Source organism: Somniosus microcephalus, chromosome 3, assembly GCF_052327205.1.
Source record: "Somniosus microcephalus isolate GS21.2 chromosome 3, FLI_Smic_1.0, whole genome shotgun sequence".
Taxonomy (NCBI): Eukaryota; Metazoa; Chordata; class Chondrichthyes; order Squaliformes; family Somniosidae; genus Somniosus; species Somniosus microcephalus.
Genome location: NC_140989.1, coordinates 48,679,754 through 48,701,808, shown reverse-complemented (window position 1 = coordinate 48,701,808; position 22,055 = coordinate 48,679,754). Strand labels below are relative to the sequence as shown.

General features: G+C 46.1%; 1 protein-coding gene across 1 annotated transcript in view; it reads left to right on the top strand.

Annotated features, from left to right (window-relative positions):
* gtf2a1l (general transcription factor IIA, 1-like) overlaps positions 1-22,055 on the top strand; it is an 85,863-nt gene that overhangs the window by 5,778 nt on the left and 58,030 nt on the right. The window contains exons 2-3 of the mRNA XM_085980345.1: positions 10,504-10,605; positions 17,536-17,659. Coding sequence (XP_085836471.1) covers positions 10,504-10,605; positions 17,536-17,659 — 226 coding nt within the window. The remainder of the gene's footprint in view (positions 1-10,503; positions 10,606-17,535; positions 17,660-22,055) is intronic.

Here is a 22,055-nt window from a genome sequence, read left to right as displayed (position 1 = left end):
ACTTGAGATCGCAGATTCCGACCCGGTCAGTTGGCTTCCAGGTTCCCCCCCACCCCCTTCCCACACGGAACCCGCCTTCAGATTAATATCGGGGCTGTTTATTCAGCAAAGAAAGAAAGAACTTGCATTTATATACTGCCAAAGCCAGAACATCTCAAAAGCATCTATTTAGGCAATGAACTACTTTTTGGAGTGTAGTCACTATTGTAGGGAAGCGCAGCTACCAATTTGCATACAGCAAAGTTCCACAAACATGAACTTCAGAGACATACAATAAAGACAATCTCGATTCTTGGTCTGTGCTGAGTTAGCTGGTCTCAGCTGGGGCAGTTGGTGGGGATGCTACAATTGGCTTTAATGTACTTTGTTTTCCTTTTCCAATCCATCAAAGTTCCCCCTCTTGATCTCTATTCTTGCTGAAAAAGACATTCGAGTGAAGATAGACATCTGTGGTAGGTAAAATTTTGGAGTCCATTATTAAGGAGACAGTAACAGGACATTTGGATAATCATAATTTAATAGGACAAAGTCAGCATGGTTTTATGAAGGGGAAGTCATGTTTGACAAATTTGCTGGAGTTCTTTGATGAAGTAACATATAGGGTGGATAAAGGGGAACCAGTGGACGTAGTGTATTTAGACTTCCAAAAGGCATTTGACAAGGTGCCACACAGAAGATTATTGCTTAAGATAAAAAATCACGGGATTGGGGGTAATATTCTGGCATGGATATAGGATTGGCTATCTAACAGAAGGCAGAGAGTTGGGATAAATGGTTCATTCTCAGACTGGCAATCAGTAACTAGTGGTGTTCCGCAGGGGTCAGTGCTGGGTCCCCAACTCTTTACAATCTATATTAACGATTTGGAAGAGGGGACCGAGTGTAACATATCAAAGTTTGCAGATGATACTAAGATGGGAGGGAAAGTAGTGTGAGGAGGACATAAAAAACCTGCAAGGGGACATAGACAGGCTAAGTAAGTGGGCAGAGATTTGGCAGATGGAATACAATACTGGAAAGTGTGAGGTTATGCACTTTGGCAGGAAAAATCGTAGAGCAAGTTATTATCTTAATGGCAAGAAACTGGAAAGTACTGAAGTACAAAGGGATCTGGGGGTCCTGGTGCACGAAACTCAAAAGGTTAGTATGCAGGTGCAGCAAGTGATTAAGAAGGCCAATGGAATGTTGGCTTTCATTGCTAGGGGGATAGAATATAAAAATAGGGAGGTATTGCTTCAGTTGTACAAGGTATTGGTGAGACCGCACCTGGAATACTGCGTACAGTTTTGGTGTCCATACTTAAGAAAAGACATACTTGCTCTCGAGTCAGTACAAAGAAGGTTCACTCGGTTAATCCCGGGGATGAGGGGATGGACATATGAGGAGAGGTTGAGTAGATTGGGACTCTACTCATTGGAGTTCAGAAGAATGAGAGGCGATCTTATTGAAACATATAAGATTGTGAAGGGGGTGGATGCGGGGAGGATGTTCCCGATGATGGGTGAAACTAGAACTAGGGGGCACTTTCAAAACTGAGATGAGGAGGAACTACTTCACTCAGAGGGTGGTAGGTCCATGGAATATGCTGCCCCCAAAAGCTGTAGAAGCTACATCATTACATAAATTTAAAACAGAAATAGACAGTTTCCTAGAAGTAAAGGGAATTAAGGGTTACGGGGAGCAGGCAGGAATTTGGACATGAGTCTAGGTTCGGATCGGACATGGCCCTGTGGGTAGCGGAGCGGGCCCAGGGGCCGTGTAGCCTGATCCTGCTCCTATTTCGTGTGTCTATTTCTGTTAGATTCAGGAGATGGTTCTGTGATAGTAGATTGGCGGTTAGGATCAGATCAGCCATGATCTTATTGAATGGCGGAGCAGGCTCGAGGGGCCGATTGGCCTACTCCCGCTCCTATTTCTTATGTTCTTATGTAGGATTCAGATTGGATAGAATGCCCCTGTGGTTGAATAGCCTGAATACACTCACTTAGTAATTTTTATTTCCCATCCTGCTTTGCCTTGTCAGACACCTGTCCGGTCTAAGTGAACGGTTTTGTCCAGTTTCTCTCATAGTTTTTCTGTTGCTGGTTACTGAGAGGTGTGTAGGAACAGTCCGAGGTTGCTAATCCTCTTTTCCCATCCTTATCTGGTAGAAGTGCCTAACCTCAGTTGAGATTGGGAATTCGTCTCACTACTCATTTGGAGTAAAATTGTACTGAGTCCTATTAATGTACAAGCATTTAACAGCTTTGAATAAAGGACTCCCTTGTCTACTTTTTAACAGGTGTTAACCTGTTTCTGTTTTATGTTAATAGTGCACAGTGTAGGAACGGTAGTTCCTATCTGAATAATTGCAGTTCGACTCAGTAAATCAAAACAACAAAGTTTAATAACAACGAAGTTAACTAGTAAACTACAGGAGAAGATGTATACAGGTCTGTTCAGGCTGCGAGGCACTCGAAGACTGCTGGAAGGTTCTGGAAACCGACGTCATGATGTCTTCGCGCCACTGGCGGTCACGTGATCGGCGTCATGACGTCATCACGCAGAGTATAGGAAGGTACATACAGTATAGTTAACAAACAGTTTAAAGGTGCAGTACGTGGCTGCACTACAATGCAGTTAAAGAGATTATTCACAAATGTTCTGAGTCTCTTAGTGGCTCCGCCACAGGCGCCCCCCCAGAATGCTCTTTAACAGACAGTGTCAAACGAACAGGAGGCTTGAGAAGCCTGGTCGAGCGACGGCGAAACTCAGGCAGCGGGAATGGAGCGTTGAAGGACGAGTCGGTTCTTGGCTGCGTCTGGAGCGGCACGACAGGCGTGGAGGAAACAAGAGGTGCTAGTGAAGGCGATGTGGAAACCGATGCAGGCGGTTCACTGGCGGGCTGGTGCTGAGCTGGTCCGGCGGTCAACAGAGGTCGACCACGGCGAGGCGGTTGAGCAGCAACGACTGGTTCACTCCGATCGAGATGGGCCGGTTTAAGTCGGTCGATAGAGATGGTATCTGGTTTGCCACCGACGTCCACCGTGAAAATTTTTTCACCCGATGAGATGACACGAAACGGTCCAGCATAAGGTGGTTTTAACAGGCCTCTGTGAGCTTCCTGCCGAATAAAAACATACTCGGAGCTCATTAGCTCTGCCGGGACGTGAGGCCTCTGTAGGTTGTGATTCGAGGTTGGAATAGGCAGGAAATTCTTGGCCACCTCCTGATGCTGGAGGAGCTGCTGAGCCGCAGACCACGATTCCATGTGTGAAGGGATAAAGTCACCTGGTACCTGAAGCGGCTGGCCGTAGACTAACTCGGCCGATGAAGACTGGAGATCATCCTTGGGGGCTGTTCGAAGGCCTAGTAACACCCAGGGGAGTCTGTCCACCCAGTTGGAACCACGCAAGCTGGCCCGGAGTGACGCCTTGAGCGACCGATGGAACCGCTCACACAGGCCATTCGCTTGCGGATGGTATGCGGTGGTGCGGTGCAGCTTGGCACCCAAACCTTGCGCGACTGCTGAGCACAACTCTGACGTAAATTGTGGGCCTCTCGTCAGAGGAGATGTCGGATGGTACCCCGAAACGAGCTACCCACGATGAAACGAACGCCCTGGAGACGTCTGATGCAGCAGTAGCACTCGATGGGATCGCCTCTGACCACCTGGTGGTACGGTCCACTACCGTCAGGAGATGTGTGAAACCTCGCGAAACGGGAAGAGGAGCCACTAAGTCCACGTGTACATGGTCGAAACGGCGTTTTGGCACCGGAAATTCGGCCAGTGGAGCTTTGACATGGCGATTAACTTTTTGCTTTTTGACAATCCACGCAATGGTTTGTCCAGTCCCGGCCGTCCAAATGCATTCCTTTCCAGACAAATTTACGGGACGTTAGCCATTGTGAAGCACGCATCCCTGGGTGCGATAACCCATGTATGGCCTGGAAAATTTTCTTAGGCCATTCCAACGGCACGATGGGCCTGGGCACTCCCATGGATGTGTCACACAAAAGCGTGGTTCCCGCTGCCTGGAACTTAACATCAGCCACCTGCCAACTGGAAGGCGTGGTCCGGTATGCCTGCACTTCGGGATCTGCCAGTTGCTCTTCTGCCAACCCAACGAAATCGATACCCAGGTGGACTGCCTGGACTGGAGAACGGGAGAGACAATCGGCCACGAGATTATCTTTGCCGGACACGTGCCTTAGATCCGTCGTAAACTCGGATATAAAGGTGAGGTGGCGCTGCTGGCGGGCTGACCAAGGCTCTATCGTTTTTGCCATTGCGAACGTAAGTGGCTTGTGGTCCATGAATGCAGTAAACGGACGCCCTTCTAGGAGAAAACGGAAGTGTTGGATGCCTAAAAACAGGGCCAACAACTCCCTGTCGAAAGTGCTATATTTTTGCTCGTTCTTGCGAAGCTGGCGGCTGAAGAATGCTAACGGCTGCCACGCACCATCGACCCATTGCTCTTGAACTGCCCCGATAGCATAATCGGAGGCATCTGTAGTGAGGGCGATGGTCATGCCCGGTAACGGGTGAGCAAGCATGGTTGCGTCTGCCAACGCCGCCTTGGTGTTAAGGAACGCCTGGTCTATCGGCGGCGTCCAAGTGATAGCGTCCTTTCCCGACTTCCCTTTGAGCGCTTCGTACAGCGGCTGCATCAACTGGGCTGCTTTGGGGACGAACCGGTGATAGAAGTTCACCATCCCCAGAAACTCCTGCAGGGATTTGACTGTGTGCGGCCGTGGGAATGCTGTAACTGCTTCTACCTTGGTAGCTAGTGGGACGGCGCCGTCTGAAGTGATCTTGTGTCCCAGGAAATTGATGCTGGATAATCCAAACTGGCATTTGGCGGGGTTGATGATGAGGCCGTGCTGGCTGAGACGGGCAAAAAGTGTGCGCAAATGCTGCAGGTGTTCCTGCGAATCTCTACTGGCGATGAGAATGTCATCCAAGTAAACAAAAAGAAAGGGCAAATCTCGTAACACAGAGTCCATGAGCCGTTGGAAGGCCTGCGCTGCGTTTTTCAACCCGAAAGGCATTCGGAGGAATTCGAAAAGTCCGAACGGTGTGATGACTGCTGTTTTGGGGACATCTTGCGGATGTACCAGGACTTGGTGGTAACCGCGGACGAGATCCACCTTGGAGAAAACTGAGTTGCCAGCCAGATGAGCCGAAAAGTCCTGGATATGAGGTATTGGATACCTGTCCGGTGTAGTGGCTTCATTTAGACGTCGGTAATCCCGCAAGGTCGCCAGCCACCGCCTGGTTTGGGGACGATATGCAGTGGGGAGGACCAAGGGCTATTGGAGCGTTGGACGATCCCAAGGCATTCCATGGTGCGAAACTCGGCTTTTGCCGCTGCGAGCTTGCCTGGTTCCAACCGACGTGCCCGGGCATAAACCGGCGGTCCCTTCGTCGTGATGTGATGCACCACTCCGTGCCTCGTGACTGCTGCCGAAAAAGTAGGCCTGGAAGGAGCTCTGGAAACTCCCCGAGCAGGCGCGTAAACCCGTCCTGTGCTGCAAGCGTACAGGCAATCGACCAGGACCTGGTGGTGCTGCGATGGTACGGCAGTGTGTGGAAAGTGGACGCATTTATGAGTCGGCAGTGTTGGACGTCGACCAGAAAGTCGTTGGAGCAGAAAAAATCTGCCCCCAGGATAGCCTGCGAAACTTTAGCCACAATAAAGTCCCAAACAAATCTCTGTCCGCTGAAGGTTAAATTGATTGTCCGTTTTCCGCACGTGGGGATATCCGCGCCATTAGCTGCCTCGAGGGGTGGACCGCGCCCGCCGGATTGCAGATCGAGCCTTGAAGCTGGCAGAATACTGCACTGGGATCCAGTGTCGCACAAAAATTGTCGCCCTGTCATGGAATCTGTGATGTAGAGTAGCTCTCCCGCCGGACCAACCGCCATGGTGAAGTGGACGTTCTTTTTAGACCCAGTCAGTTTTGCCGAAGGGCGTGGGCTTGGTGGGGTTTTTTTTTTTTTGGCGGAAAACTGCAGGGCGGGCGGCAGCATCGAGCTTTAGCGCCAAAACGGGCGTGGTATGCACACCAGCCTGCAGGAGGAGGGCTGGGCTGCGCCTGCGTGGGGGAAAGGCGCCTCGTGGCTGCACAATACTGCTGCGCAACAGTAAAAAACTTGTCTGCCTCAGCCGCAAGTTCTACACAGTCCGTAATCGGAGAATTGGCCAGGGCCGTCTGAACCGGTTCTGGTAGCTGGTTAAGGAAAAGTTCGCGGAACAAAAAACATTGGGGCTCCGAACCCAAAAGAGTGAGCATCCGGCTCATCAGTTCAGAAGGTTTTGAGTCCCCGAGGCCGGGCATAGCAATAAGCCTGCGTGCGCGCTCCGACATATTGAGACCAAACACCTGTAGTAAACGAGTTTTAAGAGCCTCATATTTGCCCTCCTCTGGTGGATTGCCCAGGAGGTTGACGACCCGCAAGGCCGTGGTGCTGTCAAGAGCGGAGACCACGTGAAAATAACGGGTCGAATCCGCTGTAATCTCTCGGAGTGAGAACTGGGCTTCTGCCTGGAAGAACCATGCTGATGGCTGTTGTTCCCAGAACTGTGGAAGTTTGAGGGCGACGGCGTTTGTGTTCATTCTTGAATCTCAACGAAAGTTGTTCGACGAGATCGGGGTCACCAATGTAGGAACGGTAGTTCCTATCTGAATAATTGCAGTTCGACTCAGTAAATCAAAACAACAAAGTTTAATAACAATGAAGTTAACTAGTAAACTACAGGAGAAGATGTATACAGGTCTGTTCAGGCTGCGAGGCACTCGAAGACTGCTGGAAGGTTCTGGAAACCGACGTCATGACGTCATCGCGTTCTTCGCGCCACTGGCGGTCATGTGATTGGCGTCATGATGTCATCACGCAGAGTATAGGAAGGTACATACAGTATAGTTAACAAACAGTTTAAAGGTGCAGTACGTGGCTGCACTACAATGCAGTTAAAGAGATTATCCACAAATGTTCTGAGTCTCTTAGTGGCTCCGCCACAACAGTATAATTTCACCATTTGTCTTGCTACTTTTTTTTACAGCATCTTGGAGCTACAAGGCACCGTGTGACCCTTGTCATAGCAGTTCATAATGTTAGGACCCAGGATGAGCTTGCGTTTTTATTTGACCAAATTGGACATGGTCCTAGTTTAAAGATCCATTTGACTGATTTCCTTTCAACCTGTAGATCCAATTAGGTGATATCCCTTGGAACTGAGGGTTGGACTAAAGCACAGTATTCTTATCTTCCTGCCTTTTAAGGTAATTCAAGCTCTGTCTCTTGACATTGCTCTGTAATGCCTTTAATAATAAAGTGAGCTAACTTTTATTATAATCTAGAAAAATGAAGATCTATTGCTTTTGGAGGCCAAAATGTTTGTGCTGCAAAAGTGCTGGATTGTGTTCAGGCAAATAATATGGATCTACATACAAGGCATCCCCTCTTCTAGGCCTCTAGGTCATGGAATTGAGGGCGCAATGACCCTAGACTTTCTAGCTTGATTTTTTAGTTGGGTGATTGGTTAAATTTCTAAAGTTATCAAACTGTAGACTAACAAAAAGAATTTAAGGACTTTTAAAATGTGCAGTAAGATTTTAAATGAATTTTGCCATTTTGAGTAAGTTCTTGTTGTTGAGCAGTTGACTAGATTTTGTGATTTTTAAATTAGATTATTTATGTTAATACATCCTGCAGAAAGTTGACAGGCTATTCACAGAGTGCCATAGAGTGATTCATCATGGGTGTGTGTTTGCAATTTGCCACTCTGCGAGATTCCCAATCTCCGTCTCAAACAATGAAAAGAGAGAAATAACAACAGAACATGCTGGAAAAACTCAACAGGCCAGGCAACATCCGTGGAGAGAAATAGAGTCAACGTTTCGGGTCGAACCCCTTCTACAGAATGAAAAGAGAGAATTTGCATTTATATAGATCCTCTCATTACCTTGCAACAACCCAAAGTGCTTTACAACCAATTAAGTACTTTTGAACTGTTGTAGGAAACGTGGCAGCCAGTTTGCGCACAGTAAGGTCCCACAAACCGTGTTGAGATATATGACCAGATGACCTGTTTTATTGATGTCGATTGAGGGATAAATATTGGCCAGAACAGCAGTAGAACTCCCATATAACGACAGAAAATGCTGGAAAAACTCAGCAGGCCAGGCAACATCCGTGGAGAGAAATTAGAGTCGATGTTTCGGGTCTAACCCTTTTTCAAAACTCCCATGCTCTTTGAATGATTCCTGCACCTGCCAGTGTTCAAATGAGGAGTAACACTGGTCGATATCTAGGAATTCATTATCTTTCCTTTCAACTGTAAATGATATGTGCCTTTAGCAGCAACCAAATATATGACCGGTGCAGGAGCTGTTGCAGCTGTACCACAATATTCTGGATAAATCATGCCAGTATACAATATTACACACTGCTTCTCCTGAATATGGGACTACTGTATGTTGCAAAAATCCAAATGCAGAGTTAATCATTTTTTGAAACAGGGATATTAGAGCTTGGAATAGACAATGGGAACATAAGAACATAAGAAATAGGAGCAGGAGTAGGCCATTCGGCCCTTCGAGCCTGCTCCGCCATTCAATGAGATCATGGCTGATCTTCTGCCTCAACTCCATTCACCGGCCCTATCGCCATATCCCTTGATGCCCTTACTAGTCAGAAATCGATCGACTTCTATTTTGAATATACCCAATGACTGAGCCTCCACAGCCCTCTGGGGTAGAGAATTCCAAAGATTCACCACCCTCTGTGTGAAGAAATTTCTTCTCATCTCAGTCTTGAATGGCCTACCCTTTATCTTGAGGCTGTGGCCCCTGGTTCTAGACTTCCCAGCTAAGGGAAATATTCTCCCAGCGTCCATCCCATCAAGCCCTGTAATAATTTTGTATGCTTCAATGAGATCCCCTCTCATTCTTCTGAATTCAAGAGAATACAGGCCTAGTTTACTCAATCTCTTCTCACGTGACAGTCCCGCCATTGAGGAATCAATCTCGTGAACCTTCGTTGCACTCCCTCTATGGCAAGTATATCCTTCCTTAGGTAAGGAGACCAAAATTGTACACAGTACTCCAGGTGTGGTCTCACCAAGGCCCTATATAATTGGAGTAAGACTTCTTTACTCCTGTACTCAAATCCTCTTGTAACGACGGCCAACATACCATTTGCCTTCCTAATGGCTTGATGCACCTGCACATTCACTTTCAGTGACTTATGAACAAGGACACCCAGGTCCCTTTGAGCATCTGCATTCCCCAATCTTCACCATTTAGGAAATACTCTGGCTTTCTGTTTTTTCTACCAAAGTGGATTTATCCACATTATATTCCATCTGCCATGTTCTCGCCCACTCACTGAGCCTGTTGAAATCCCCTTGAAGCCTCTTCACATCCTCTTCGCAACTGACACTGCCACCTAGCTTTGTATCATCAGCAAATTTGGAAATTTTACATTTAGTCCCCTTATCCAAATCATTGATATAGATTGTGAATAGTTGGGGCCCAAGCACCGATCCTTGCAGTACCCCACTAGTCACAGCCTGCCATCCTGAAAAAGACCTGTTTATCCCTACTCTTTGTTTTCTGTCTGTTAACCAATTCTCGATCCACGCTAGTGTATTACCCACAATTCCATGTGCCCTAATTTTGTTCACCAACCTCTAGTGTGGGACCTTATCGAAGGCCTTCTGAAAGTCCAGATACACCACATCTACCAGTTCCCCTTTGTCTACTCCACTAGTTACATCCTCAAAGAACTCCAATAGGTTTGTCAAACAGGATTTCCCTTTCATAAATCCATGTTGACTCTGCCCAATCTTACTAATAGTTTCTAAGTGCCCAGTTATTGCATCCTTTATAATAGATTCCAGCATTTTCCCAACTACTGATGTGAGGCTAACAGGTCTGCAGTTCCCCGTTTTCTCTCTCCCTCCTTTCTTAAATAGTGGGGTCACATTTGCTATCCTCCAATCTGCAGGAACTATAGAATTTTGGAAGATGACAACCAATGCGTCCACTATTCCAATGGCCACCTCTTTCAAAACCCTAGGATGTAGGTCATCCGGTCCTTGGGATTTGTCGACTTTTAGTCCCATTAATTTTGCTAGTACTGTTTTTTTACTAATAATTTCTTTAAGTTCCTCATTCTCGTCACACCCTTGGTTTTCTCGTATTTCTGGGAGGTTTTTTGTGTCTTCCTCCGTGAAGACAGAAACAAAGTATTTATTTAATTTCTCTGCTATTTCCTCTATGACTTGCCTGTTGGTATTGCAGTTCAATTTCACTGTATTTCTGTGCTTTCAACAATCACAGTGACAAGTTTTATGAGGCATCTATCTGTCCTTGTTGCAATTGCATGCAGCTGTCCCATAGTGTTATGCCACCTCATAGAGAGAAAAGGTCAGGAGGGGAAGAATATGAATTTATAAAAGTTAAAACTATGAACAAAGATTTTACTGTTAATAACATACAGATTTTTGTTTTCAGCCAAGACTCTATAAATCTGTTATTGAGGACGTCATCAACAATGTACATGATTTTTTCCTTGAAGAAGGCATTGACGATCATGTTCTTAAGGATCTAAAGCAGGCAAGTGTTTTTTTGTCACCACAATCATTCATGGTTTAAATTTTACTTTTTTTAACTTGTGCTAGTTATATGTACGGCTATAAAGTTGCTAGGCCTGGATTCTAGGTGAATGAAAGAAATGTCCAACTTTGACTAAGTTCCAAAAATACAGGTTACTATAGGCAAAGAATTGCAGTTTACTTTAATGCTCATGTGTTTGATGGACCCTAACTGAAAAGTGAGAGAACAACCTCAAAGCAAAAGGTACAACAGTTAAGAGGCATAGTGTCAATTAGTTTGAGTGGATGGGATGGGATGGGGGGGATGGGGGCGGGAGAGGATGGATTATTGCAGGGGCTCTGACACAAATTTTCAGAACCTCTCTGGCCACAGGGGATGTACCAGAGGACTGGAGAACAGCTAACATAGTACCATTATTCAAGAAGGGTAGCAGGGATAAACCAGGAAATTACAGGCCAGTGAGCCTAACATCTGTGGTAGGGAAATTATTGGAAAAGATTCTGAGGGACAAAATTAGTCTCCACTTGGAGAGGCAAGGATTAATCGGGGATAGTCAGCATGGCTTTGTCAAGGGTAAATCATGTCTGACCAATCTGATTGAATTTTTCGAGGGGGTGACTAGGTGTGTGGATGAAGGAAATGCTGTGGATGTGGTATACATGGACTTCAGTAAGGCTTTTGACAAAGTCCCACATAGGAGACTGGTCAAGAAGGTAAGAGCCCATGGGATCCAGGGTGCCTTGGCACGTTGGATCCTAAACTGGCTGAGTGGCAGGAGGCAGAGGGTGATGGTCGAAGGTTGCTTTTGTGACTGGAAGCCTGTGTCCAGTGGGGTACCTCAGGGATCGGTGCTGGGTCCCTTGCTGTTTGTGATCTACATAAATGATTTGGATGAGAATGTAAAAGGTATGATCAGTAAGTTCGCAGATGACACGAAAATTGGTGGGGTGGTAAATTGTGAGGAGGAAAGCCTCAGGCTACAGGACGATATAAACGGGTTGGTCAGATGGGCGGAAAAGTGGCAAATGGAATTTAACCCTGAAAAGTGCGAGGTGATGCATTTTGGACGGACAAATAAGGCAAGGGAATACACAATGAGTGGTAGGACCCTAGGAAGTACAGAGGGTCAGAGGGACCTTGGTGTACATGTACATAGATCCCTGAAGGCAGCGGAACAGGTAGAGAAGGTGGTTAAAAAGGCATATGGGATACTTGCCTTCATTAGCCGAGGCATAGAGTATAAGAGCAGGGAGGGTTATGATGGAGCTGTACAAAACGCTGGTAAGGCCACAGCTGGAGTACTGTGTGCAGTTCTGGTCGCCTCACTATAGGAAGGATGTGATTGCATTGGAGAGGGTGCAGAGGAGATTTACCAGGATGTTACCTGGGCTGGAGCGCCTCAGCTATGAAGAAAGACTGAACAGGCTGGGGTTGTTTTCCTTGGAGCAAAGAAGGCTGAGGGGGGACCTGATTGAGGTGTACAAAATGATGAGGGGCATAGATAGGGTAGATAAAGAGGAACTTTTCCCCTTAGTAGGGGGGTCAATAACAAGGGGGCATAGATTCAAGGTAAGGGGCAGGAGGTTTAGAGGGGATTTGAGGAGGAACTTTTTCACCCAGAGGGTGGTTGGAGTCTGGAACTCACTGCCTGAAAGGGTGGTAGAGGCAGGAACCCTCACAACATTCAAGAAGCATTTGGATGAGCACTTGAAATGCCATTGCATACAAGGCTATGGACCAAATGCTGGAAAATGGGATTAGATTGGACAGGGCTTGATGGACGGCGCAGACACGATGGGCCGAAGGGCCTCTTTCTGTGCTGTATAATTCTATGACTCTATATGGGGGAGGTTTTAAGTCATTTTTTCACACATAGATTTAATAGATCACGGGATGCATGAGTGAATATTAACTTTCAAATATGCTATTTCCAATTTTAAAAAAAAGATGTTGAATAATGTGCTTTAATATAAGGCATTTTTAACTTGTTGACAAATAGAACAAAAACATTTCTAGATATATCTGGTAGATGTTTGTGCACATAAGACATTTTTGACTCCGGTCCAACGCTAGTCGAAACATCCACATTGGTTACTGTAAACTGGAAAACAAACATTGCCTTGACCATGTCTAAACTTTTGACTAATTTATGTTTCTATAAAAGCTACCAACTGCAAGGGGAGGGAACAAAACAAATGATAAAGCAAAGGGTGCAATGGATGGCAAGGGGAGGTACAGAGGGGATGACGAAGGCTCAGGAGTGGGATAACAGTGAGGTGGGAGTGAATGGCAGTGAAAAGTGGGCAGTGTATCACAATGAAAGAGAAGAAAGAGGAAAAATGAAGACAATAGGTAAGGGGAATGGATGGCATTTGCATAAAAGGGATGGGCATCTGCACTCTGGTGGGGGGGGTCAGAAATGTCAGTGTAGCACCATGCCACTTCAGGGGAGGCAGGCTGTTGCAGCCAAAGATCACAGGATTAAAAAAAAATCCATTATACTGCAGCCATTTTCCTGATGGCGATTGATTGCTGTTAGAAAATCGGCATTGTTGGTCCCACTTCCCCAGAGGAATACAAGTACTAATTTATCATGCAAGTGTACTTTGTGTTTGGAGCAAAGGAGGTGGAGCAGGTTGGAATTCTGGTAGGTGACATCATCCCACTAGCCCACTTCCTCTCTTTGTCTGTAGATGGGGATGAATTCGAAAGAGCTGCCCCTCCCGCTGTTGGAATTTCTCATTGGGCAAAAAAGGGGCAGAGACCTGGTAGAACTGACTTCTGCCCAAATTCTGCCCTCCCCACATCCATACTTTCCTCCAGTGCCTTCCCAGGCCCAGGAATTTTGGGCCAAAATGTTTTTTTTAACAAGGAACTGTGCTGAACAAATTTTGGATTGAAATGGAAGTGAGGCACATGAGACTGGATTGTGTGGTATGCAGGTTATTTGTATAACCTGTTCAGGTTTGAGAACTTGGACTGCTAAGCCCCCATTCTGTCCCCACCTAACGTGCACACGCATGTTACAGCTTTCAGGAATCTGGCTTTTTTTTCCTTTTCTCTTGATCCAAGGGTCCTGAGATAGCTAATTTAGCACAGACTTGGAATCCAACATGGGACCGTCTTTGTCTGTAAGCCCAACAATAACTTCCATTTATATAGTGCCTTTAATGTAGCAAAACATCCATAGGTGCTTCACAGTTGGTCTGATCAAAGCTGGAATGGGGAGGGGGTGGGGGACAGGGGAGGTAGTTGTATAACTAGGAGAGGTGGCCAAAGGCACTGTTGAAGAGAAAGATTTTAAAGAAGATTTTGTAGGTAGAGATGTAGCAATTCAGAGGGGATTAGGGAGGGAGTTCCATAGTATGGGAGCAAGAAGGTGCTAGGTCAGATTATTAGAATGGAGAGAGCAGCAAGTCACAGAGGTTTGAAGTTTCTAAGCTAGAGAGGGGCGAGGCTATAAGAAATAGGAGCCCTCAAGCATGCTCCGTATACAATAATGTCATGGCTGAACTTCGACATCAACTTCACTTTCCCTATCCTCATATCCCTTGATTCCCTTAGTGCCCAAAAATCTATCGATCATAGTTTTGAATATACTCATCGACTGAGCATCCACAGCCCTCTAGGGTATAGAATTCCAAAGATTCACAACCCTCTGAATGAAGAAATTTCTCCTCATCTCAGTCCTAAATGACCGAGACTATGACCCCTAGTTCTAGACTCTCCCGCCAGGGTAAACAGCCTCTCCGCATCTACCCCGTCACGCCCTCTAAGAATTTTATACGTTTCAATGAGATCACCTCTCATTCTTCAATACTCCAGAGAATATAGGCCCATTCTACTCAATCTCTCCTCATAGGACAACCCTGTCATCCTAGGAATCAATCTAGTGAACTTTGTTGCACCCCCTTTAAGGCAAGTATATCCTTCCTTGGGTAAGGAGACCAAAACTATACACAGTACTCACCAAAGCCCTACATAATTGCAGAAAGACTTCCTTACTCTTCTACCCCAACCTCCTTGCAACAAAGGCTAACATACCATTTGCCTTTCTAATTGCTTGCTGTACCTGCATGTTAACCTTCTGTGGTTCGTGTACAAGGACACACAAATCCTTCTGAATACCAACATTTACTAGTCTCGCTCCTTAAAAAAATATTGGGCTAAAAATTCGGTGGTGCCGCGTTTGGGGCGCCAAGCTCGCCTGGGCGCCGGAAGTCCCGCCCCGGACGGAGCCGGGAGCGCCAGCCCGATATTCAGTTTGAGCGCCCCAAGAGGGACACGGGGCACTGCTCGAGGCGCCCCGCGTCCCTCTTGGGGCGCTGAAACTGTATATCGCAGCGCAGCGCAACGTGCCGCAGGCATGGCGCGCTGCGGTACTGCAGGCCTTCCTCCCCTTCTTAAAGGGGAGGGGCCTGCACCAGCACGATCACCGATCGCGAGTGCCGGCAAAAGAGCCCGGCACCGAGGAGAAGTGCCGGGCTCTCGGGACACAGCCGGCACTGCCCGGGGGGGCGGGGGGGATCAGGAGGCTGGCGCGAGGAGGTGCTGGCAGGCGGCCACCGAAAAAAATGGCCTCCCCGCACCTCCCCATTAAGTTGCGCCACTACCGCCACAGGTAGGCCCCGTGAACCGGTCGCGATTTGCGACCGGCGCTACAGGGTGGGCGCGACCCAATATTGCGTTCGGGGCGCTGCGCACACCGATGACATCATCGGTGGCGGCGCAACGCTACAGGCTAACGCCGCCATTAGTGCCCCGCTAAATTTCGCGGGAGGCGTAGCCAGTGGCGCTAAAGCCACTGAGTGCCCTCTCTAGGTGCTAACTGGTGGCGCAGCCCACCGAATTTCTAGGCCATTATGCTTTTCCATTCTTCGTACCCAAGTGGATAATTTCACACTTCACCACATTATATACTCCATCTGCCACTTCTTGCTTAATCACTTAACTGGTCTATATCCCTTTGCAGCCTCTTTGCGTCCTCCTCACAGTTTACTTTCCCACCTAGCTTTGTATCATCAGCAAACTTGAATATATCATACTTGGTCCCCTCATCTAAGTCATTGATATAGATTGTAAGTAGCTGAGGCCCAAGCACTGATCCCTGCAGTACTAAACTAGTTACACCCGGCCATCCTGAAAATGACCCATTTATTCCTACTCTGTTTTCTGTCCATTAACCAATCCTCAATCCATGCTGATATATTATCCCCAATCCCATGAGCCCTAATCTTGTGTAACAACCTCTTGTGTGGCAGCTTATCGACTGTCTTCTGAAAATCAAAATGTACTACATCCACAGGTTCCTCCTTATCTACCGTGCTAGTTACACCCTCAACAAAACTTGAATAGACTTGTCAAACACAATTTCCCTTTCGTAAAATTGTGTTGACTTTGTCTAATCATATTGTGAAGAGATTTGAAGATGAAAATGAGGACATTGAACTTGATGCACAGGGGGAAATTGGCAAGGATCAGGGTATAGGTGCATAGTAGAGTTCTGGATGTATACTAAATAAATTCACTGAGCCGATGAGATATAGTCCTATCATAGGAAAGTACAGGACTGGAAAAGACTCTCCAGTCCGTCTGCCCAGTCCCAAAAATGAACACCCATCAATTGTCTACTTCCTTAAATATCTATCCAATTCACCATTAAATCTTTTCCACACTACCTGCTTACATTGCCTCTCTTATTTTAGTAAGTTTGTTGAAAGAAAGATTTTAAAAATTAATGTTTTTCATTTCTTGTGTAGACCTACCATTTTCAGTCCCCAATCTCAGAAGGAAGACTCTTTGTTGAGCAGTCTCGTAGAGAATAATATTTAGCATTCCTGCATGCCAATCAGGAACAATCCAAGCTAGTACTAGTTGAATGTTGCTTTGTAATCAACTGGCTTAGAACAAGGAAACAATAATAGGCCATTTAGCCCCTCTAGCCTGTTCCGCCATTCAAAGAGATCATGGCTGATCTGTGACCTAACTCCACATACCCGCCTTTGCCCCATATCCCTTAATACCTTTGGTTAATAAAAAATCTATCAATCTCTTCTTTAAAATTAACAATTGACCTAGCATCAACTGCTGTTTGCGAAAAAGAGTTCCAAACTTCTGCCACTCTTTCTGTGTAGAAGGTTTTCCTAATTTAATTCCATTCCATTAGCCTTTTTGATTATTTTCTGTACCTGTCCATGACATTTTAATGATCTATGTACATGGACCCCGAAGTCTCTTTGGACCTCCACTGTTTTTAGCTTTTCACCATTTGGATGTTTCCCAGCTTGGCCCTGCTGAATGAGAGTGCAGCATTAATCAAATTGATTCTTATAATATTTTATGTTATGGTGTCACAGTTGATAACTCTTGACTAGTCTGGCACTGATGAGCTGTTTGACTTTCATATTCAGTGGCTTGCCATCAAATTTTCCTCAATCTTGTTATAAACAGTTTTAAATCAAATGGATTTTTTCTGTGTACAGGAAACTTTGTGCTATCCGGCACCCATGGGACCGAGCTACTGCCGTTTTTTTAAAAGCTCCGATAGACCAGCGTCAATGTTATCAGATAGGAGCTTTTCATCGCAGTATCTGACCACAAACACTGTTGCTCAGCAACAGCTTGTAAACACTCAGCCCGAAGCTGTTGCTAAGATACAGAGACGCTTTCTAGAGCCTGCCGTGTCTGACCACATGCACTGTTGCTCAGCAACAGCTTGTAAACACTCGGCCCGTGGCTTGGAAGCGTCTCTGAAGCTGTTGCTAAGCGACAAAGACGCTTTCCAGAGCCTGCCTGTGAAAAGCAGAAAAAAAAACGAACCAAAACGGCTGCTGATTTCTGCCGTTAGATCAAAGTTGCCGGACATTCAACTTCCGGATAGCACAAAGTTTCCTGTAATTGTTTTTAATCTCTTGTCTTTCATGCAATAAGCTTTGGGAGAGCAAACTTCTCCAGTCCAGAGCGGTGGAAGGCTTTTTCAGGGAGAATAACCACCAGCAGATCTTGTTCGAGCTCCAGCAGCAGAAAATGCATCCAACTATGCACACATCATCAGGTTTGTTCAAATTGCAACATAGATCTCCTTTTTAATGTTGATTTATTATCTGCTTCAGTAATGTGCCTTTCCGCCGTTGCACTTGAAATTAGGATTCTGAAAGATTATACGTGACTAGTGGATCTTCTCTTTTGCCCTGGTGGAGGAGCAACATTACTTCTAACCAGTGTCATGGTCCAGAAGTAAGATGGGTGGGAAAAAAAACAGATTGGAATGTTTAAGAGATTTTAAACATGCAGTAACATCAACGCTTTGGAAACCTCAGCAACCTTTTTAAAAAAAACACATAACTTGTCGCACAGAGGAAAAATAAATACAAAGAACTTATCATTTAGGACACAGGCAAAAATATATAAAACATTTCAATTACTGTACAACAAAAAAACCTGGAATAATGTAACATGGAATCTAAATACAAAAATAGAATGTGACCAAATTGAGTGTTTTGTCCATTTAAAAAAAATTCCCTTTACAATATTTGAGGTTAAAATGGGAGAGGGGGAGATGATTTTCCTGACCTTTTCCCCAGTAAATGTTAATTTCTTGGGACAAAAGTTAGGAAAAGGGGGATGGAGACCTGCTTCACTTGGTCTCTACCTTTGTTACGTTGCTCTGGGATTTCTGGTGCTTCCGGGCGCAGTGGAACTGGCTTTGCACCTGCAATAGACTATGGCCCATTAATGTTAAGCAGATGAGGCAGGAGGTTATTCATCTATTGAATACGGGATTGTTAGCTATCTCCTTGTTTGGTTGCTCTGTGGGAAGTGTATTCAGCTTATAGTCTCATCAGGCTCTCGCAGTTTGGCCTTGCCTTTGAACGGAACGATGGATGGCCGGAAGCAGGTTCTGGGAACCTCACCGCATGTCTTTGAACACTACTGGGAAGACAGATTTATTTACTTGTAAAAAACACCTTTTTGATTTCCCTTGTCCCAGTTTAAACTTCAAAGGGGACAAGATCCATTTCTGATCCCAAACAGCAGCAGTTCTTCAGTGGTTCTCTGCTTTCCAACCATTGATTGATCTGGGCTTGTGGAAGTGTTCTGTGACGTATGAGTTTACATAAAGACGTGACCTTGCAGAAGCGTAAACTAAAATATTGTATTATTTCTGATATCTACTGAAATTTAGAATTTTGTTTTGGAACAGATCAGTGAATTAAGTAACAGTCTGTAATCAAGTGAAATATGCTGTCTAGATTCATTGCTACTGTTTAATTTTTACTTTGAAATAAATCTTATTTATATATTCTAGCCTAAACTACATGGTCTAATAGCAAATATTCTTAAAAGCCAGGAGAATGTAAAAGGGCCTACAATATTTCCAGTCGTCGTCGTACGTGTCTTCACACTGTTCCCTTTGGGGAACTGTATGAAGTGGTGGAAGGATTTCTGGCCGCGATTAACGCTCCTTCCGTGACCGTAACCATCTTCGTACCAGCCATTAGGGTGGTTAGTCCTATGGCGGGAGGGTTTTACGGGCTCCCACAACCCATATTGGGGGGGGGGGGCCACCCACACCCAAGTACCCACGGACGCAAGTATCCCGCTGGATGTCAACCCAGAATTTAGAGCCGGAGCTCAGACTCCACTTGCCGGGACTGTCTGGAGTGGGGTTCAAAACCCTACGCCTTCTGGCCCAGCGGCGGGGATGCTACCACTACGCCAAAGGCCCACTCCAATATTTCCAGTGAGAAAATTACAATAACTAGGGTGTTTATGTTTGACCCTAGGTAACCTTACATTACCAGATATTGTGCGCTTAAGACCACATTTTGGTATGTAAGGAGTGAGGGCTCCCTTATAGGGTGGTACTTTTATGCCCAGCCCTAAGGAATATCTGGTACAGCTCAAATATAACACACCTATCTGAGTGATCCACCAGCTTGATCACCTCAACCAGAGCCCAGCACAACTACAGAATGATGGGGAGTGTCAGATTGCAGAATGACCTAAACCAGGCAGACCTCCTCATTCTGGAACAGGGACCCCATTTCCCCAACATCATCATCATCTAAAACAAACAAACTCCTGGAAAATAAATAAAATGAGTGTGTGTGTCTATATTTATATTTGTATGTGTGTATATGCATGCTCGTGTGTGTGTGTATATGTATGTGTGTGTACGTGGTGTCTGGGGAGGTCTAGGAGCAGGAGCAAGATCTGACTCTGGCAAATGTGTTTAGGATTGGGGGAATTGGACTACCTGAGGCCCCTACCGGTGAGCTGCATCAATTGCCATCCGCAGGAAAGTGGGTTTGATTCTTGGTAATTACATACCCAACAATACTCGTCCTACAGTTTTGATGGATCAATCAAATCGTTAGAAGAAATAAAGATACAGTTCCTGTGATTCCCATTGAACAATTTGATTATTGGACGGTAACTTGGACTGAATGCACCAATCAGATGACCAGACGAAGACGCGAGCGCAATTCTCTTCTTACCATCCTCACCATTTATCGTGGGAAGCCGTCTATATCGGGCAAATGGTGCTAACCATTTGCTTTTCCACTGAAGTCAATTACAAAGTTGCTGCTTATAACACATTGAGCGCGCCGTCTGCTTCAGGTAATTCAATAAGCCTTTCCCACCTCGTATTGATATTTAAATCCCTCCATGGACCATTCTGTGTCTGTGGCTGTATTTGTTTTGTTGAATCTCAGCGGGTTTTATTAAATTAGATTTGTTGATCATCGGGGTTGTAGAGTTCACTCATCAGCCGGTAAAAAAGAAAAAGAAAGACTTGCATTTATATTGCGCTTTTCACGACCACCGGACATCCCAAAGCGCTTTACAGCCAATGAAGTACTTTTGGAGTGTAGTCACTGTTGTAATGTGGGAAACAAGGCAGCCAATTTGCGCACAGCAAGCTCCCACAAACAGCAATGTGATAATGACCAGATAAACTGTTTTTGTTATGTTGATTGAGGGATGAATATTGGCCAGGACATCGGGGATAACTCCCCTACTCTTCTTCGAAATAGTGACTTGGGATCTTTTACATCCACCTGAGGGAGCAGATGGGGCCTTGATTTAATGTCTCATCTGAAAGACGGCACCCCTGACAGTGCAGGACTCCCTCAGCACAACACTGAAGTTTCAGCCTAGATTTTTGTGCTCAAGTCCCTGGAGTGGGACTTGAACCCACAACCTTCTGACTCAAAAGGCAAGTGTGCTATCAACTGAACCACAGCTGACAGAAGTAAGAGGGGTCGTTTCCTCTGATGCTGGAGATAAAACGAGTGATCAGTTCTGGAGGGATGTAGTCAAATGCAGCGTAGTGCGCACTTACTTTGGAGTGAATCTCTCCTTCTGGTCGCTGCCCTCAGTCCTCCGCTTTGGTGACGGTCATTTTTTTAAATTCGTTTTTATGGGATGTGGGCATCGCTGGTAAGGCCAGCATTTATTGCCCATCCCTAATTGCCCTTGAGAAGGTGGTGGTGAGCCGCCGCCTTGAACCGCTGCAGTCTGTGTGGTGAAGGTACTCCCACCGTGCTGTTAGGTAGGGAGTTCCAGGATTTTGACCCAATGACGATGAAGGATCGGCGATATTCTTCTAAGTAAGGATGGTGTGTGACTTGGAGGGGAACTTGGAGGTGGTATTCCCATGTGCCTGCTGCCCTGATCCTTCTAGGTGGAAGAGGTTGCGGGTTTGGGAGATGCTGCTGAAGAAGCCTTGGTGAGTTGCTGCAGTGCATCTTCTAGATGGTACACACTGTAGCCACGGTATGCCGGTGATGCAGGGAGTGAATGTTTAAGGTGGTGGATGGGGTGCCAATCAAGCGGGCTGCTTTGTCCTGGATGTTGTCGAGCTTCTTGCGTGTTGTTGGAGCTGCACTCATCCAGGCAAGTGGAGAGTATTCTATCACACTCCTTACTTGTGCCTTGTAGATGGTGGAAAGGCTTTGGGGAGTTGGGAGGTGAGACACTCGCCGCAGAATACCTAGCCTCTGACCTGCTCTTGTTGCCACAGTATTTATGTGGCTGGTCCAGTTAAGTTTCTGGTCATTGGTGACCCCCAGGATGTTGATGGTGGGGAATTTGGCGACGGTAATTCCGTTGAATGTCAAGGGGCGGTGGTTAGACTCTCGCTTGTTGGAGATAGTCATTGCCTGGCACACCTGTGGCGCGAATGTTACCTGCCACTTATCAGCCCAAGCCTAAACATTGTCCAGGTCTTGTTGCATGCGGGCATGGACTGCTTCATTATCTGAGGAGTTGTGAATGGCACTAAACACTGTGCAGTCATCAGTGAACATCCCCATTTCTGACCTTATGTTGGAGGGAAGGTCATTGATGAAGCAGCTGAAGATGGTTAGGCCTAGGAAACTGCCCTGAGGAACTCCTGCAGCGATGTCCTGGGGCTGTGATGATTGACTTTCAACCACCACAAC